This window comes from Lithobates pipiens, unplaced genomic scaffold (genome assembly GCF_037356315.1).
Source record: "Lithobates pipiens isolate NorthernLeopardFrog02 unplaced genomic scaffold, aLitPip1_a1.2 Scaffold_22, whole genome shotgun sequence".
Lineage (NCBI taxonomy): Eukaryota > Metazoa > Chordata > Amphibia > Anura > Ranidae > Lithobates > Lithobates pipiens.
The window spans coordinates 8,548,117-8,562,642 of NW_027507784.1; the positions used below are offsets into that span (position 1 = coordinate 8,548,117).

General features: G+C 45.2%; 1 protein-coding gene across 1 annotated transcript in view; it reads right to left on the bottom strand.

The window, feature by feature from the left end:
- Positions 1-14,526, bottom strand: part of LOC144000356 (uromodulin-like) — a 133,120-nt gene that overhangs the window by 29,898 nt on the left and 88,696 nt on the right. The window contains exon 10 of the mRNA XM_077494148.1: positions 13,814-13,898. Coding sequence (XP_077350274.1) covers positions 13,818-13,898 — 81 coding nt within the window. The 3' untranslated portion in view covers positions 13,814-13,817. The remainder of the gene's footprint in view (positions 1-13,813; positions 13,899-14,526) is intronic.

Below are 14,526 nucleotides of genomic sequence, written 5' to 3' on the forward strand. Positions count from 1 at the left end.
ATTAGCCAATCGATTGCTGCCCTACCTCCCCTCTCTCATATCCTATGACCAAGTAGGCTTTGTCCCTGGTAGAGAGGCCAGGGATAATACCCTTAAAGCCATTAATCTACACCAACTTATTTCCCGGACCAAACAGAAGAGCTTTTTCCTTTCGCTAGATGCAGAGAAGGCATTCGACAGTGTAGCGTGGGATTATATGGGAGCAGTACTAGCAGCAATAGGACTCGGACCACGTATATCAGAAATGATTCTCTCCCTATACACGAACCCAACAGCTAAGGTAAGAGTCAACCGTACCCTGTCGAATGCCTTCCACATCGGTAATGGAACGAGACAGGGGTGCCCCTTATCCCCCATTCTTTTCATTCTCACGCTTGAGCCTCTTCTTAGACAACTAACACTCAATACTAACATCCAGGGCATCCAAGCTCCCACCAGGGAATATAAATACGCTGCTTTCGCAGATGACATCTTACTTTTCCTTAGGAACCCAATCATCTCTCTCCCGAACCTTTTACAAACGTTTCAAGAGTTCCAAGACTTGTCCAATCTCAAAATAAACTTTTCAAAATCTTTTGCCCTTAACATATCCCTCCCACAACACATTGTAGATCAATGCAAGAGTAATTTCCCCTTCATTTGGAAAAAGGAATCGATCACTTATCTAGGGATTCAACTTCCCACACAACTCACAGACTTATATGCCAAAAATCACCTCCCTCTTCTGTCCAAACTGCAATCTGACCTTCAATCATGGAATAAGTCCACAATTTCTTGGTTTGGTAGGGCCGCTGTTCTAAAAATGAATGCGTTACCTAGATTATTATATGTCTTGCAAACTATCCCTATAAAGATTCCCCCCTCATACTTCCGCACATACAACAGTATCTGCTCTAAATTTCTCTGGGGTGGTCGTTCACCTAGAACAAAATTTCTCACGCTTACTCGTCCAAAACATCTCGGAGGCATAGGCCTTCCTAATCTCTCTAACTATAATATAGCAGTACATCTCACAAGAATTCTTGATTGGAACCTGCACTCGGCTCGAAAAGACTGGATAAATCTAGAGGCTTCTTTTACTGACTTACATCTGAACACCCTCCCTTGGATACCCCTGAAATACGTCCCAAGAGATATACTGGTACATCCATTGATTGGCCCGACCTTGCAATATTTTCACCAAATATATCGAAAAACATCCATATCCTCGACTCCGGGCCCAATGACTCCATTGAAACTGAACCCTGACTTTCCCCCGGGCATGTTCGAACGGTACTTGACTAAACACTGGCCGGAAAAATACCCCAGAGCACACCAATTGTACCGTCGAGGCAAACTCCTTTCAGCTCATCAATTATCCTTAACAGTTGAGCGTCCACCCATTCCTCCATGGGACTATCTCCTTATGTCACAATACCTTAAATCCACTGACAAAGATGCACAATATTCCAGACCACTGACCTCTTTTGAAAGGCTTTGTATGCAAAAATCGCCCCAAACCCATCTTATCTCTCTAACCCACAATCTCTTATATGACAACTTAAAAGCTAACGATGGCGAAGCCTGCAAGCAGTGGGAAAAAGACTTAGCGACCCCGATCTCAGAAGAGAATTGGGAGAAGATTTTCCTAAACATCCACAAAGGCACGAGAAATGTGTATGCACAGGAAAATGGATACAAAATCCAGTCCAGATGGTATCGCACTCCGGTTATCCTTAATAAATTTAACCCAGAGGTTTCTACTGCTTGCTGGCGTTGCCATCAGTCCAAAGGCACCCTACTTCATATATGGTGGGAGTGTCCAGCCCTTCAGACGTTTTGGAAAACGGTTCATCAAACTATCTCCAATATCACCGATCTTGATATCCCATTCACACCAGCACAATTTCTTCTCCACCTCTCGCCGCTTTCTCATAAACGGTATCATAAGTCTCTAACAATGCATTTAATCAACGCGGCAAAGCAATGTATACCCCCGCACTGGAAATCCTTGTCCACACCGTCAATCAGAGAATGGTTCGCCAGGATTCAGAGAATTGCAGACATGGAAAAACTTATTCACACTGCCCACGATACACCTGCCAAATTTAGCAAACAATGGGCGGATTGGTTATCCTTTCAAGCAACGACAACATTTAACACCCTAGGTAATCCCGACACCTAGATCTACTAGGCCACCCAGGATAGAATAGACAACCCAACGAATAATGAGTTATTCGACCTCATCAGTCACATTTACAAGATATTGATATCCTTCTTTGTGCACCCACCCCTTTTTCACAGAACGCCAAATGTTTGGATCAGATTTGTAATCCCTTACGAATACAGAACATAAGAATCTATTGGATAGGCACACCTGCAAGGGAGTCAGAGACGAACAATCCCCACCCTCCCCCCTAGTACCCCTCCCCCCTTTATATTTTTTTGCCCATTTGTTCTATTCTATTTTTTTTTTTTTATTCTTCTCCTCCCCCCCCCCCCATCTTCTTGCCCCCCCTCCCCCCCCCCCTTCCCAACTGATCTGTCTTCTTACTATTTCCCCCCCCCCCATGCACCTTGCCAACTTATTTATGCTCCGTTTCACATGCCGAGCTTGTCACACGAGCCTTCAACGTAGCCATCTCCGCTGTCTACAAAACACTTTATCTCCCTAACATGCAATGTAGAACGAATACTCGGGGCCTCATACAGAGCTTCCCCACCATCTGTGAGACAATCTGTTTCTCGAGTCCATACCGCTCATTACTAGGAGGTGAGCTTATTGCTATGTGTACGCATTGTTTCATTAATTGTACTCATATGAGACTGAACAATCATTTTGGTTTATGTACTCGTGTCACTTTTCTTTTGCCTCTGTTGGCTTTTGTAATTACTGTTTGTTTGAATAAATAAAATACTTTTTGGAAAAAAAAAAAAAAAAAAAAAAAGAATGACAAGCAATGGAAGCTAGGCATGACGTTCCTGTTTCAGGGGATAACATCGCCCTCTGTTCAAAGCATTAGGCACATCTCTTCTTTCTCTCATCACAGACACTCCTGTCTGCAGTCACTCTCCCTTCCTGACCTGAGCATCGGTGGGCATCAGCCAAGAGAGAGCTCTGAGCATTCATGCAGAAGGAGGGAGACAACAGCGAAATGCCTCACATTCTTAACAAGCCTTGCTACATGCATCCAGCGAGCTTACATTCAGCATTAGGTCTGTCCCGGCCAGCAGTGCAGGTTCTGTGTCCTCTCCCTGTCACCCTCCGTTTCTGGCACCTCCTCCTCACAGTCAAATGTGCCGGGCTGAGAAAGGGGGCGGGTTACAGTGCCACTCTCATTGGCTGAGCGGAACAACCACATGGTCGGCACAGGCAGTGTGTTCGTAACACACATTCGGGGACAGGAACTGTAAGTCCGCCCCTGTACACAAGTGACACATGCTGCACTTCTCACCCGCATCAGCTCCCGAGCTGCATCTACATCAGAGACGGCTGTTTAGTAATGCAAATTAGGCAGCCGCGGGGCCCCTGTGAGTGCGAGGCCTAAGGCGATGGCCTAATTTGCCTAATTAGAGAGCCGCCTCTGCTGTGAAATTCCAAACACCACACACTAGCTAACGGGCAGATTACATTTCTTTGTTTATTTTGCTTGCTTGTGCACTGAAAAAATAAACACAGCTGGTGGATGGTAGGTTGGCTTGTATTTGAACTTGTACCATGAGTGCTGTGGAGACATCTGATCACTAAGCCATTATGCTAAGTACAAGACTTGCATAATAGAGTATTATAATTAAAGATTGAACATAAATAATTACCACTTTATAGTCATCTAAATCAAAAAATAAAAAAACAACATACAACAAATAGGTAACCTAAATGTTTATTAAATGTAACTTTACAGAACAGCAGACATTACTATGTAATAATCATTCATAACTGCATTCGTTAGCAAAAGAAGGAAAAAAAATGATATACATCAATAGATGCACACGAGGTAGAGCACATCTCACATAAAAATGTTTCTTTCTTGATCATACATCACGGGACACAGGAGCTTCATTACATAGTGGGTTATATAGGCACCTCTGGTGACTGGACACTGGTTGACCCCAATTAAAGAGAATTCCTCCCCTATATAACCCCTCCCATCTGGGAGGCACCTCAGTTTTTTCGCCAGTGTCTGGGTGATGGTCACGTAAAACTTAGCTCTATGCAGGTCCCTGCGAGGGCCGAAGGGCTACAACAAACCGGATCCATACCTCGGGCCAATATTTGACTCCCAAGATGGTATGGTACCCGGGCCTCGTCTGCCGAAGAAGCGAGGTTTTGCCTGTAAGTCCTCTCCATTGGAAGACTGGGCTCTGGGAAAACCAGACTTGGGGTACTGTTTACTCAGAGCGCCCAAAAGTTTCTGGCAGAGCTTTCTACATGGCCCAGGTGGGAGGATCTTTTCATAAGAACCCCAGATATACCTGAAGGTTGGCTAACAATACCCGCCGTGATGGGTGAAGGCTGGAATTGGTCTGATTCAGCAATTCCTGCGGCGGGGACAGGTAAGGGAAGTCATCCTGTATATTTAAATATATGAATAGATTTCTTCATTGTGAGTAGTTGTATGTCTTACCTGGTTTCCACCACTAGAGGGAGTAAGAGCAGCCTGATGCATACTTACATGCCTTTCAATACAAACACGCTCAGTGAAAGCCTGGTTCTCCAGCTACTCACGTCTCCATTACAGTCCCTGCCACTGATAAAGGAAAAAAGGGGTCCCACGCAGTTCAGGGGTCCCACGTTGCTCCCTTTGGGTTCTCCTTCCCCCCCCCGGATTCCGCCGGCCTCGTGCACGCGCGCGGGCGCGTGCACGCGCGCCGGGAGCGCTCCCGGTCTAATGGAGGAGGGGGGTGTGTGGTTGCGAGCTGTGCACGTTAGTGTGCACGGCGCTGTACTGCGCAGGCGCCAGGCGGCAGTTTTAAAAAGCCCAGAGCGTCAGGGGACTGTAACTGGAGACACAGGAGCTGTGGGCAGTAAGCATCCGTGGGGATTGGATCCAGGCAAACCTTAAGACACCTACTCAGCATCAGGTTGTACAGTTTAAGCATATATTGATTTATTGTGAGACTTTAAGCGCAACAGTGATTGCACTTGTACTAGTACCTCTGCTTTGTAGCTTAGTACTATGTCTCCTCGTAAGAGGGTCTCAGGGGGAGGTAATAAGAGCACTGGCAAGTCACCGCCTAGGTCCAGGGGTTCCAAAGGTGCCTGTAAATTACCATCCCCCTCTGCAAGACTGGAGCCTGCCTCTCAAGACGAGTCGGTGCCCCTTTCAGGCTTTGCAGCCTCTCCTAATGTCGCAGCCCCGGTCTATGTCACTGAGGACTCCCTTAGGGCTACATTGGAGGGTTTTGAAGGGAGAATCATGAATTTTATTTCTGCTTCCCTAAAAGATAGCAGGAAAAGGGGTAGATCCCCTCCCTCTGCTGAAATCCCTCTCTCAGACAGTTGTTCTGAAAATGAGGAGGGATCCCTATCTTGGGATAGGGATCATGAGCAGTCGGACGAGTCAGAGGAAGAGGAGATAGTCCCCTCCTCCCAGGCACTCAGAAAGCAGGTGCAGTATTATACTGAATTGGTGCGTACCACATTCAGAATGCCGGCTGCTGAAGTCGCTACATCCTCTGTCTCTTCCCTGGGAGTCAGGAAAGCCCCACAGACTGCTTGTTCCTTCCCAATTCATCCTTTAATGGATAAATTGATGTATGAGGATTGGGGACATCCTGATAAACTGTTTACTCCTCCCAAAAGGTTTTCCATGCATTATCCTGTGGAGGAAAGTTTCACCAAGAAGTGGGGGGTCCCATCTGTGGATGTGGCTGTTTCTTGTGTGAATAAAAACCTAACTTGTCCTTTGGATAATGCGCAGGTATTTAAGGATCCAGCTGATAAAAGGCTGGAAACCTTATTAAAAGCCTCCTTTTCCATGGCCGGCGCTGTGGTGCAGCCTACAGTCGCAGCCGTGGGGTTGTGTCAGTTCCTCAAGGAACAGGTTAAACAGATGTTTGGACTCCTCCCCAGTGAGGAAGTAGAAAATTATGCAGAATTGCCTCACATCTTGTGTTTCATAATTGATGCGATTTTGGATTCTGTCCAACATGCATCGCGTTTGTCCCTCATGTTGGTACACATGCGCAGGGCTCTATGGCTAAAGAATTGGGCTGCTGAGCTGTCATGCAAAAAGCATTTGACTGGGTTCCCGTTTAAAGGGGAGCGTTTGTTTGGGGAAGAATTAGATAAATTCGTCCAAAATATTTCAGGAGGTAAGTCTACTCTCCTTCCAGTCAAAAAGAGCAAGCGTCCTTCATTTAGGCGTGCTCTCTCTCCCGAAGCATCAAGCTCTAAACAGTGGCGACGGCCTTCTCAGCCCTCCTCTGCTAGAAAGGCTCAAGGCCGAGCCCAGGGACAGAAAAAGACTTGGGGGCGAAAGCCTGCCAAGCAAACCCCCAAAACCTCCTTGTGAAGGGGCCCCCCCGCTCGGCAGAGTGGGGGGAAGGCTCCTGCAGTTTGCAGGCGCCTGGCGGGAAGAGATTCAAGACAAGTGGGTGATCTCTTCAGTATCTCTGGGCTACAAGCTAGAGTTTCAGGAGATTCCACCTTCTCGTTTCCTAAGGTCAAGAATCCCCAGGGATCCAGTAAAGCAGAAACCGCTATTCCTGGCCTTAGATCAGTTACTATCCCAGGGTGTGATAGTAGAAGTGAGCCCGAAAGATCAGGGCTCAGGGTTTTATTCAAATCTCTTCACCGTTCCAAAACCAAACGGAAGTGTCAGACCTATCCTGGATCTGAGAGACCTAAACCGGTTTTTACACATCCAGACCTTCCGGATGCAGTCAATCCGCACTGTGGTCTCCTCCCTGCAAGGGGGAGAATCCATGGCATCAATAGATATCAAAGATGCATATCTCCATGTGCCAATATTTCCCGCACACCAGAAATTTCTAAGGTTCGCGGCAGAGCGGCGCCATTTTCAATTTGTGGCCGTTCGGGCTGGCTACAGCCCCTCGAGTCTTCACGAAGATTCTGGACCCTCTCTTAGCAATCTTAAGAGTTCAGGGTATAGCCGTCATGGCTTACCTAGACGACTTGCTCCTCGTAGAGAGAACTGCAGCGTTCCTAAGTCGCAGCGTCACCAGGACGCTAGAACATCTAGAACGCCTAGGTTGGATTATAAACCTAGAAAAGTCGTCCCTACAACCGACTACCAGGTTGGAATACCTGGGTTTGATTATCGACACCGCTCAGGGCAGAGTGTTTCTTCCAAGGCTAAAGGCCTTGGCCATTGGAGATCTGGTGCGTCTGATTCTGGGCAGAAGATCTTCCTCCATTCGGTTGTGTATGAGACTATTGGGAAAGATGGTCGCCTCATTCGAGGCCGTCCCATTCGCCCAGTTCCACTCAAGGCCTCTGCAAGGATGCATCCTTGCGGCTTGGAACAGGAAGCCCCAATCCCTGGATCTTCCTATGCGTTTATCCCCCGGGACACGCAAAAGTCTTGTCTGGTGGTTACAAACCAGGAATTTGCTGAAAGGCAAAACTTTTCTTCCCCTCTCGTGGAAGATTGTTACAACGGATGCCAGCCTGACAGGTTGGGGAGCTGTATTGGAGGGAACATGCTCGCAGGGGAAATGGTCTGCGACCGAAAGTCTACTGCCCATAAATATCTTGGAGATTCGGGCAGTTTACAGGGCACTCATAGAGTGGTCTTACAGACTGCGAGGTTTCCCGGTTCGGATTCAGTCCGACAATGCCACCGCAGTGGCTTACATCAATCACCAGGGCGGTACCAGAAGTCTGGTGGCCCAAAAGGAGGTGAATCGCATACTTGTCTGGGCAGAAGAGCATGTTCCGTGTCTTTCTGCAGTCTTCATCCCAGGAGTGGAAAATTGGCAGGCGGATTTCCTCAGCCGCCAGCAGTTGTGCCCAGGAGAATGGGCCCTGCACCCCGACGTGTTTCAGAACATATGTCACAAGTGGGGCATTCCAGACGTGGATCTGTTTGCATCCAGATTCAACAGGAAACTGGACAAGTTTGTGTCAAGGACAAGAGATGCGCTTGCCCAGGGGTCAGATGCTCTGACAGTTCCCTGGGATCAGTACAATCTGATCTATGCCTTTCCCCCGAGCCCGCTGCTATCGCGGTTCCTGGGAAGCCTCAAGAGGGAGTCGAAGTCGGTCCTTTTGGTGGCCTCAGCTTGGCCCAGGCGACCATGGTTTGCAGAAATCATGAAGTTGGCAGTGGGCAGGCCATGGACCCTCCCTCTCCGGCCAGATCTGCTCTCACAGGGTCCAATCTACCATCCTGCTTTACGCAGTCTGAATTTGACGGTCTGGCTGCTGAGACCCACATTCTGAGAGACCGTGGCCTTTCGGGGCCAGTCCTTTCTACTCTGGTCAATGCCAGAAAGCCGGCCTCCAGGCTTATTTATTACAAGATCTGGAGGACATATGTTTCCTGGTGTGAACTCAGGAAGTGGCATCCTAGAAAGTATGTCATTAACAGAATCTTGGCCTTTCTCCAGTCAGGCCTAGAAATGAATTTGGCCATAAGCACTATCAAGGTGCAGATTTCGGCCCTGTCGGTATTTTTTCAAAAACCAATTGCATCACATTCCCTAGTACGGGCTTTTATCCAGGGGGCTATGCGGATAAAACCGCCAGTTAAACCTCCGGTATGCCCATGGGATCTGAATTTGGTTCTCTCGGCCTTACAGGGGCAACCATTTGAACCTTTGCATCTGGCTTCTTTAGCTCTCTTGACTAAAAAGCTGGTCTTCTTAGTAGCCATATCCACGGCTAGAAGGGTATCAGAGTTGGCAGCTCTTTCCAGTAAAGAGCCGTATTTAATTATCCATAAGGACCGGGTGGTTATGCGTCCCAACGGGTCCTTTCTACCTAAGGTGGTTTCGGGTTTCCATCTGAATCAGGATATAATCCTACCATCCTTTTTTCCGAACCCTCAGTCCATAGAGGAAGAGTCCTTACACACTTTAGATGTGGTTAGAGCAATCAGTCTTTATCTTCAAGCAACTGCTCAGATAAGGAAAACTGATTGTTTATTTATTCTGCCGGAAGGCCCTAGAAGGGGTCAGGCAGCGTCAAAGTCCACTCTCTCAAGGTGGATCAGACAAGTTATTTCTCAGGCCTATAGCTTAAAGGGGAAGATTCCTCCTTTTCAGGTGAAAGCGCACTCTACTAGGGCTGTCAGTGCTTCTTGGGCAGTGCATCACCAGGCCTCCCTGGCTCAGATCTGTAAGGCTGCGACTTGGTCATCAGTCCACACATTCACCAGATTCTATCAGGTGGATGTCAGAGGGCAAGAGGATATCGCCTTCGGGCGTAGTGTACTGCAGGCTGCAGTCTAGGTCCTCGGGTCCCTGGCGGTCTATGTTTATGATTTGTGTCTCCCTCTCCTCAACCTGAGCATTGCTATGGGACATCCCACTATGTAATGAAGCTCCTGTGTCCCGTGATGTATGATCAAGAAAATGGCATTTTTATATACAGCTTACCAGTAAATTCCTTTTCTTGTGAGAACATCACGGGACACAGGGCTCCCGCCCCTCTTGGGTTTTACGTGGTTTCTTATTGCTTTGCTACAAAACTGAGGTGCCTCCCAGATGGGAGGGGTTATATAGGGGAGGAATTCTCTTTAATTGGGGTCAACCAGTGTCCAATCACCAGAGGTGCCTATATAACCCACTATGTAATGAAGCTCCTGTGTCCCGTGATGTACTCTCAAGAAAAGGATTTTACAGGTAAGCTGTATATAAAAATCCCATTTTCACATACATGGATCATAGTTACAGTGCAGTGCTATATGACAACTTAGTAGGAATTAGCATTTGCATCTACGCTGAAGTGCTATTTAGCGCCGATTTAGAATTTACTAACGCATTTTTGCCATGAATTGCGCCAATTTTCATTTTCGCATTCGCCTGTTGAAAATTTATTTGGCTAAAATGGGTGCTATTATTTGCCATAGTGCTCAGTACTTTCTGGCGCTATAGTAAATGACCGCCATAGTGTCATAATAGTGCAGACACAGCTTGAAATGAAAGAAGCTCTGGGCCCAAATCAAGCCGTGCACATCCACAATGGGGAAAGACACAAAGTTTAGGAGGATTGAAAGCACTGGCAGGTAAAATAGTTATCTATATATCCAGACAAAAAGCTAAATAAATACCTTAAAAATAAGCCCCAGGCTTCTGATTGGACAGTGAGGGGACAGCACTATGATGTCATCATTCTGCTCTCCTCTGTCAACATGTTTGCTGTCAGCACATGTGCTTGCCATGGAGCCTTGATTGGCTCTCAGATTTTCATTATACTTAAATATGAATTTATCCAAATTTGCGATATACCATGGAGCCTTGATTGGCTCTCAGATTTTCATTAGGCTTAAATATGAATTTATCCAAATTTGCGATATACTGTAGAATAAAATAAATAAAAACAGAAAAAAATTGGATGAAATTTGAATAGTTTTCAAATTTGAATTCAAATAGTTTTCCCATTTCCAAAGAGAATATAATAGAATAGAAGATTAAGGAATAGAATAGAATAAAAGGCTCTTCTATTCTATTCATTTATTTTCTATTCTAGTTTATTCTTTTTGGAAATTGGAAAACTATTCAAATTTGAAAACTTTTAAAATTCAAAAACTTTTCAAATTGATTCAAAAACGAATAACTTAAATGAATTACGAAAATCTAATTTAACTAAACATAGTTATGTAAATAATTGTAATAAAAATTGAAACAAAACAAAACACATTTTTTTTTTTTTCATTCTACACATAGCTAGCTTCTGTCTAGCTAGGGAATGCTGAGGCTGATATCAAGACAGACTCGTATTTAATCTTAACGAATAATCATAAACAATTCTGTGTTTACAAATTCCCCTTAATCTGATTGGATGCTTAAAATGAGCACGTGTTCTCATTAAACATACAGGCTGACATAAAAAAAAAAGCTGTGACATCATAAAAATCTGCTATACGATGACCTGGTTGTCTATATTCACCCAAATACATTTACCAGCAATGAGATTTCCATGTAATTCTATTGTCTACTTCTCTGAACTTTGATTAAATTGTAGCCAATTAGAATCATTTTTCAAGCTCACCTCCACCGGACGGCCCGGCAGCTGAAAGTAAAATAAACAACATTAATAGTATTCTAATAGTAAAAACCTTTTTAACCAGTTCCCGACTGGCGCACGACGATGTACGTCGGCAGAATGGCACGGGCAGGAAAACTGGCGTACAGGTACGACCAGTGAAAATTGCAGTCCTGCCATCGCGTGGGTGCCGCCGGCACTCGCGCATGCCAGTCGGGACCCCACGAGAGTCCAGTCGCGGGTCCCACAGACTGGATCGCCGCGGGGATACCCGCGATCGTCTCACGGGGAGGCTGAACGGGGAGATGCCAATGTAAACAAGCATCTCCCCGTTTTGCCTAGCAACAAGTGACACTGATCTCTGCTCCATGTGATTGGAGCAGAGATCAGTGTTCACTAATACGCAGCCCAGCCCCCCCCCCACAGTTAGTAACACGCCCCTAGGACACACTTAACCCCTACACTTCCCCCCCGGATAACCCCTTCACTGCCAGTGTCATTTACATAGAAATCAGTGCATTTGTATAGCACTGATTGCTGTATAAATGACAATGGTCCCAAAAATGTGTCAAAAATGTCCAATGTGTCCGCCACAATGTCGCAGTCACAATAAAACTCGCTGATCGCCGCCATTACTAGTAAAAAAAAAAATATTAATAAAAATGCCATAAAACTATCCCCAATTTTGTAAACGTTATAATTTTTTGCGCAAACCAATCAATAATCGCTTATGGCTAATTTTTTTACCAAAAATATGTAGAAGAATACGTATCGGCCTAAGCTGAGGAAAAAAAAAATTTTTATATATATTTTTGGGGGATGATTATTATAACAAAAAGTAAAAAATAATGTGTTTTTTTTCAAAATGGTTGCTCTTTTTTTATTTATAGTGCAAAAAATAAAAACCGCAGTAGTGATCAAATACCACCAAAAGAAAGCTCTATTTGTGGGGAAAAAAAGGACGTCAATATTGTTTTGGGAGCCACGTCGCCACGGCCGCGCAATTGTCAGATAAAGCGACGCAGTGCCGAATCGCAAAAAGTGGTCTGGTCTTAAGCCAGCAAAATGGTCCGGTCTGAAAGTGGTTAACCACTTCGGTACCGCGCTATTGCCAAATGACGGCATTAACGCGGACCTACATTTCCGGGACTACGTCTATTGACGTCGTCCCGTGTACGAGCGGCCTGCGCGCCCCCTGAGGGGCGCGCGCGGCGCGCTCTGTGATCGGCGAGTCCATGAGACTCGCCTGATCACCGATCCGTGCAAGGGGTCGATCCTGACCCCTTATCACGTGATCAGCTGTCAGCCAATGACAGCTGATCATGTGATAGAACGGAGCCGGTAATCGGCTATTATTCCTCCTCGCGCTGACAGCGCGAGGAGAAAAAAAAAAAAGCCGATCACCGGCGGCCGTGATCGGGACATCAGTCCAGATCATGGCCAGTAATGTAAGCGCTCACCTGCCCCCTGCCAGTGCCCACCTGCCCCCTGCAGTGCCAATTTAATAAAAGTTAGTGCCCCCCGTCAGTGCCACCCAGCAGTGCCACCCACAGTGCCACCCAGCAGTGCCACCCAGCAGTGCCCACAATCTGCCTCAAAGGTGCTGCACCCCAGTGCCGCCCATCAGTGCCCAGCAGTGCCGCCCATCAGTGCCCAGCAGTGCTGCCCATCAGTGCCCAGCAGTGCCACCTATCAGAGCCACCTATCAGTGCCACCTATCAGTGCCCATCAGTCCCATCTATCAGTGGTACCCATCCGTGCCACCCATCCGTGCCATCTTATCTGTGCCCATCTTATCTGTGCCGCCTTATCTGTGCCCATCGGTGCTGCCTTATCTGTGCCTATTAGTGCCGCCTTAACTATGCCTATCAGTGCCCACCAGTGCAGCCTATCAGTGCCCACCAATGCAGCCTATCAGTGCCCACCAATGCAGCCCATCAGTGCCCACCAATGCAGCCTATCAGTGCCGCCTAATCAGCACACTTCAATGAAGGAGAAAAATGACCCGTTTGCAAAATTTTAGAACAAACTATTAAAACATGATTTTTTTTTTTTTTTGCATCTTTTTTTGTTTGTTTAGCAAAAAATAAAACTCCGAGCTGTAACTAAATACCACCAAAAGAAAGCTCTATTTGTGGGAAAAAAATGATAAAAATGTCATTTGGGTACAGTGTTGTATGACCGCGCAATTGTCATTCAAAGTGCATCAGCGCTGAAAGCTGAACATTGGTCTGGGACTGAGGGGGGTTTAAGTGCCCAGTAAGCAAGTGGTTAAATAACTTTACTACAGTAAGTGTATTGTAATTCTAAAATATATATTTTGATTGTCTCTATCGCTGTTCTTTTTTTTTTTTTTTTCTGTCAATTGCTTTTACTTTTTTTAGTTTGTACCAGATACTTAAATGAAGCCTAGGTATGAGATCCAATCTGCTACAAATAAAGGAATATATTTAATAGTGAAACAGAATATCATTCTATTATATTTATATCAGCTTTTTATCTTTTTTTTTAACTTCAAGCCATCTCTTTTTGGTAAAACATAGAACTAAGTATTGTTTTAAAAATATTTTATGATGAAACAGACATACACACAATTAAATGAATAGAACGCCTTACATATTTAATTTTTTTTTATATATATATATTAAAAATAGGTCTTACCTCTCTAGTTTATAGGTCTAATATTTTTGCAGTTATTGTTAAAAACATTGTTGCCATCCAAAGAAGTTCTTATTGAAGGACACCACTAAAATAAAAAAAAATAAAAAAAACGGATCATCGTATTCTTAGCCAGAGACAATTATGAAGATGTTTGTTGGCCTAATTAGTTGCATATTTTCTTCCTGCAAGGCAATAACATAATGTGCTCGTATGCATTGCATACTAGAACTTCATGAAAGACTTACCTTGAAACTAAGTCCTCCAGTGGTGTGTTTTCACTACTGACAGGGCTTCCATCTTCCCCTGGTCTTTCTTCTGGGTTTGTGGGCTCCGGGCACTTGAATGGCCGAGCCGCAATAATGTCACTGCTGCGCATGCGCAGGAGTCACAGCTGTGGCACAGAGCTCTGAAGGAACGGCATGAGCTTTCCATTTCTTCAGAGTGCATGCCTCTAATGTCACACATAACGTTTAGGAGATATTCATTTTACCAATAAGTAATCTTTCATGTAGGTGAAAATCACAGAGGAAAGTTTACTGACACTTAAATATATACATATTACTGAATCTGACCACAGAGGCCTAGTGTTATATAAATCAGAAAATTGTCACAGTACAAATAGAATTCTTAATTTTACTGGAAATATCAGCTAGTTAAATATCTATTTTGTTCAAACCTCTTTCTCAGGGGAAGAAAGTTTATAATTAAAATTT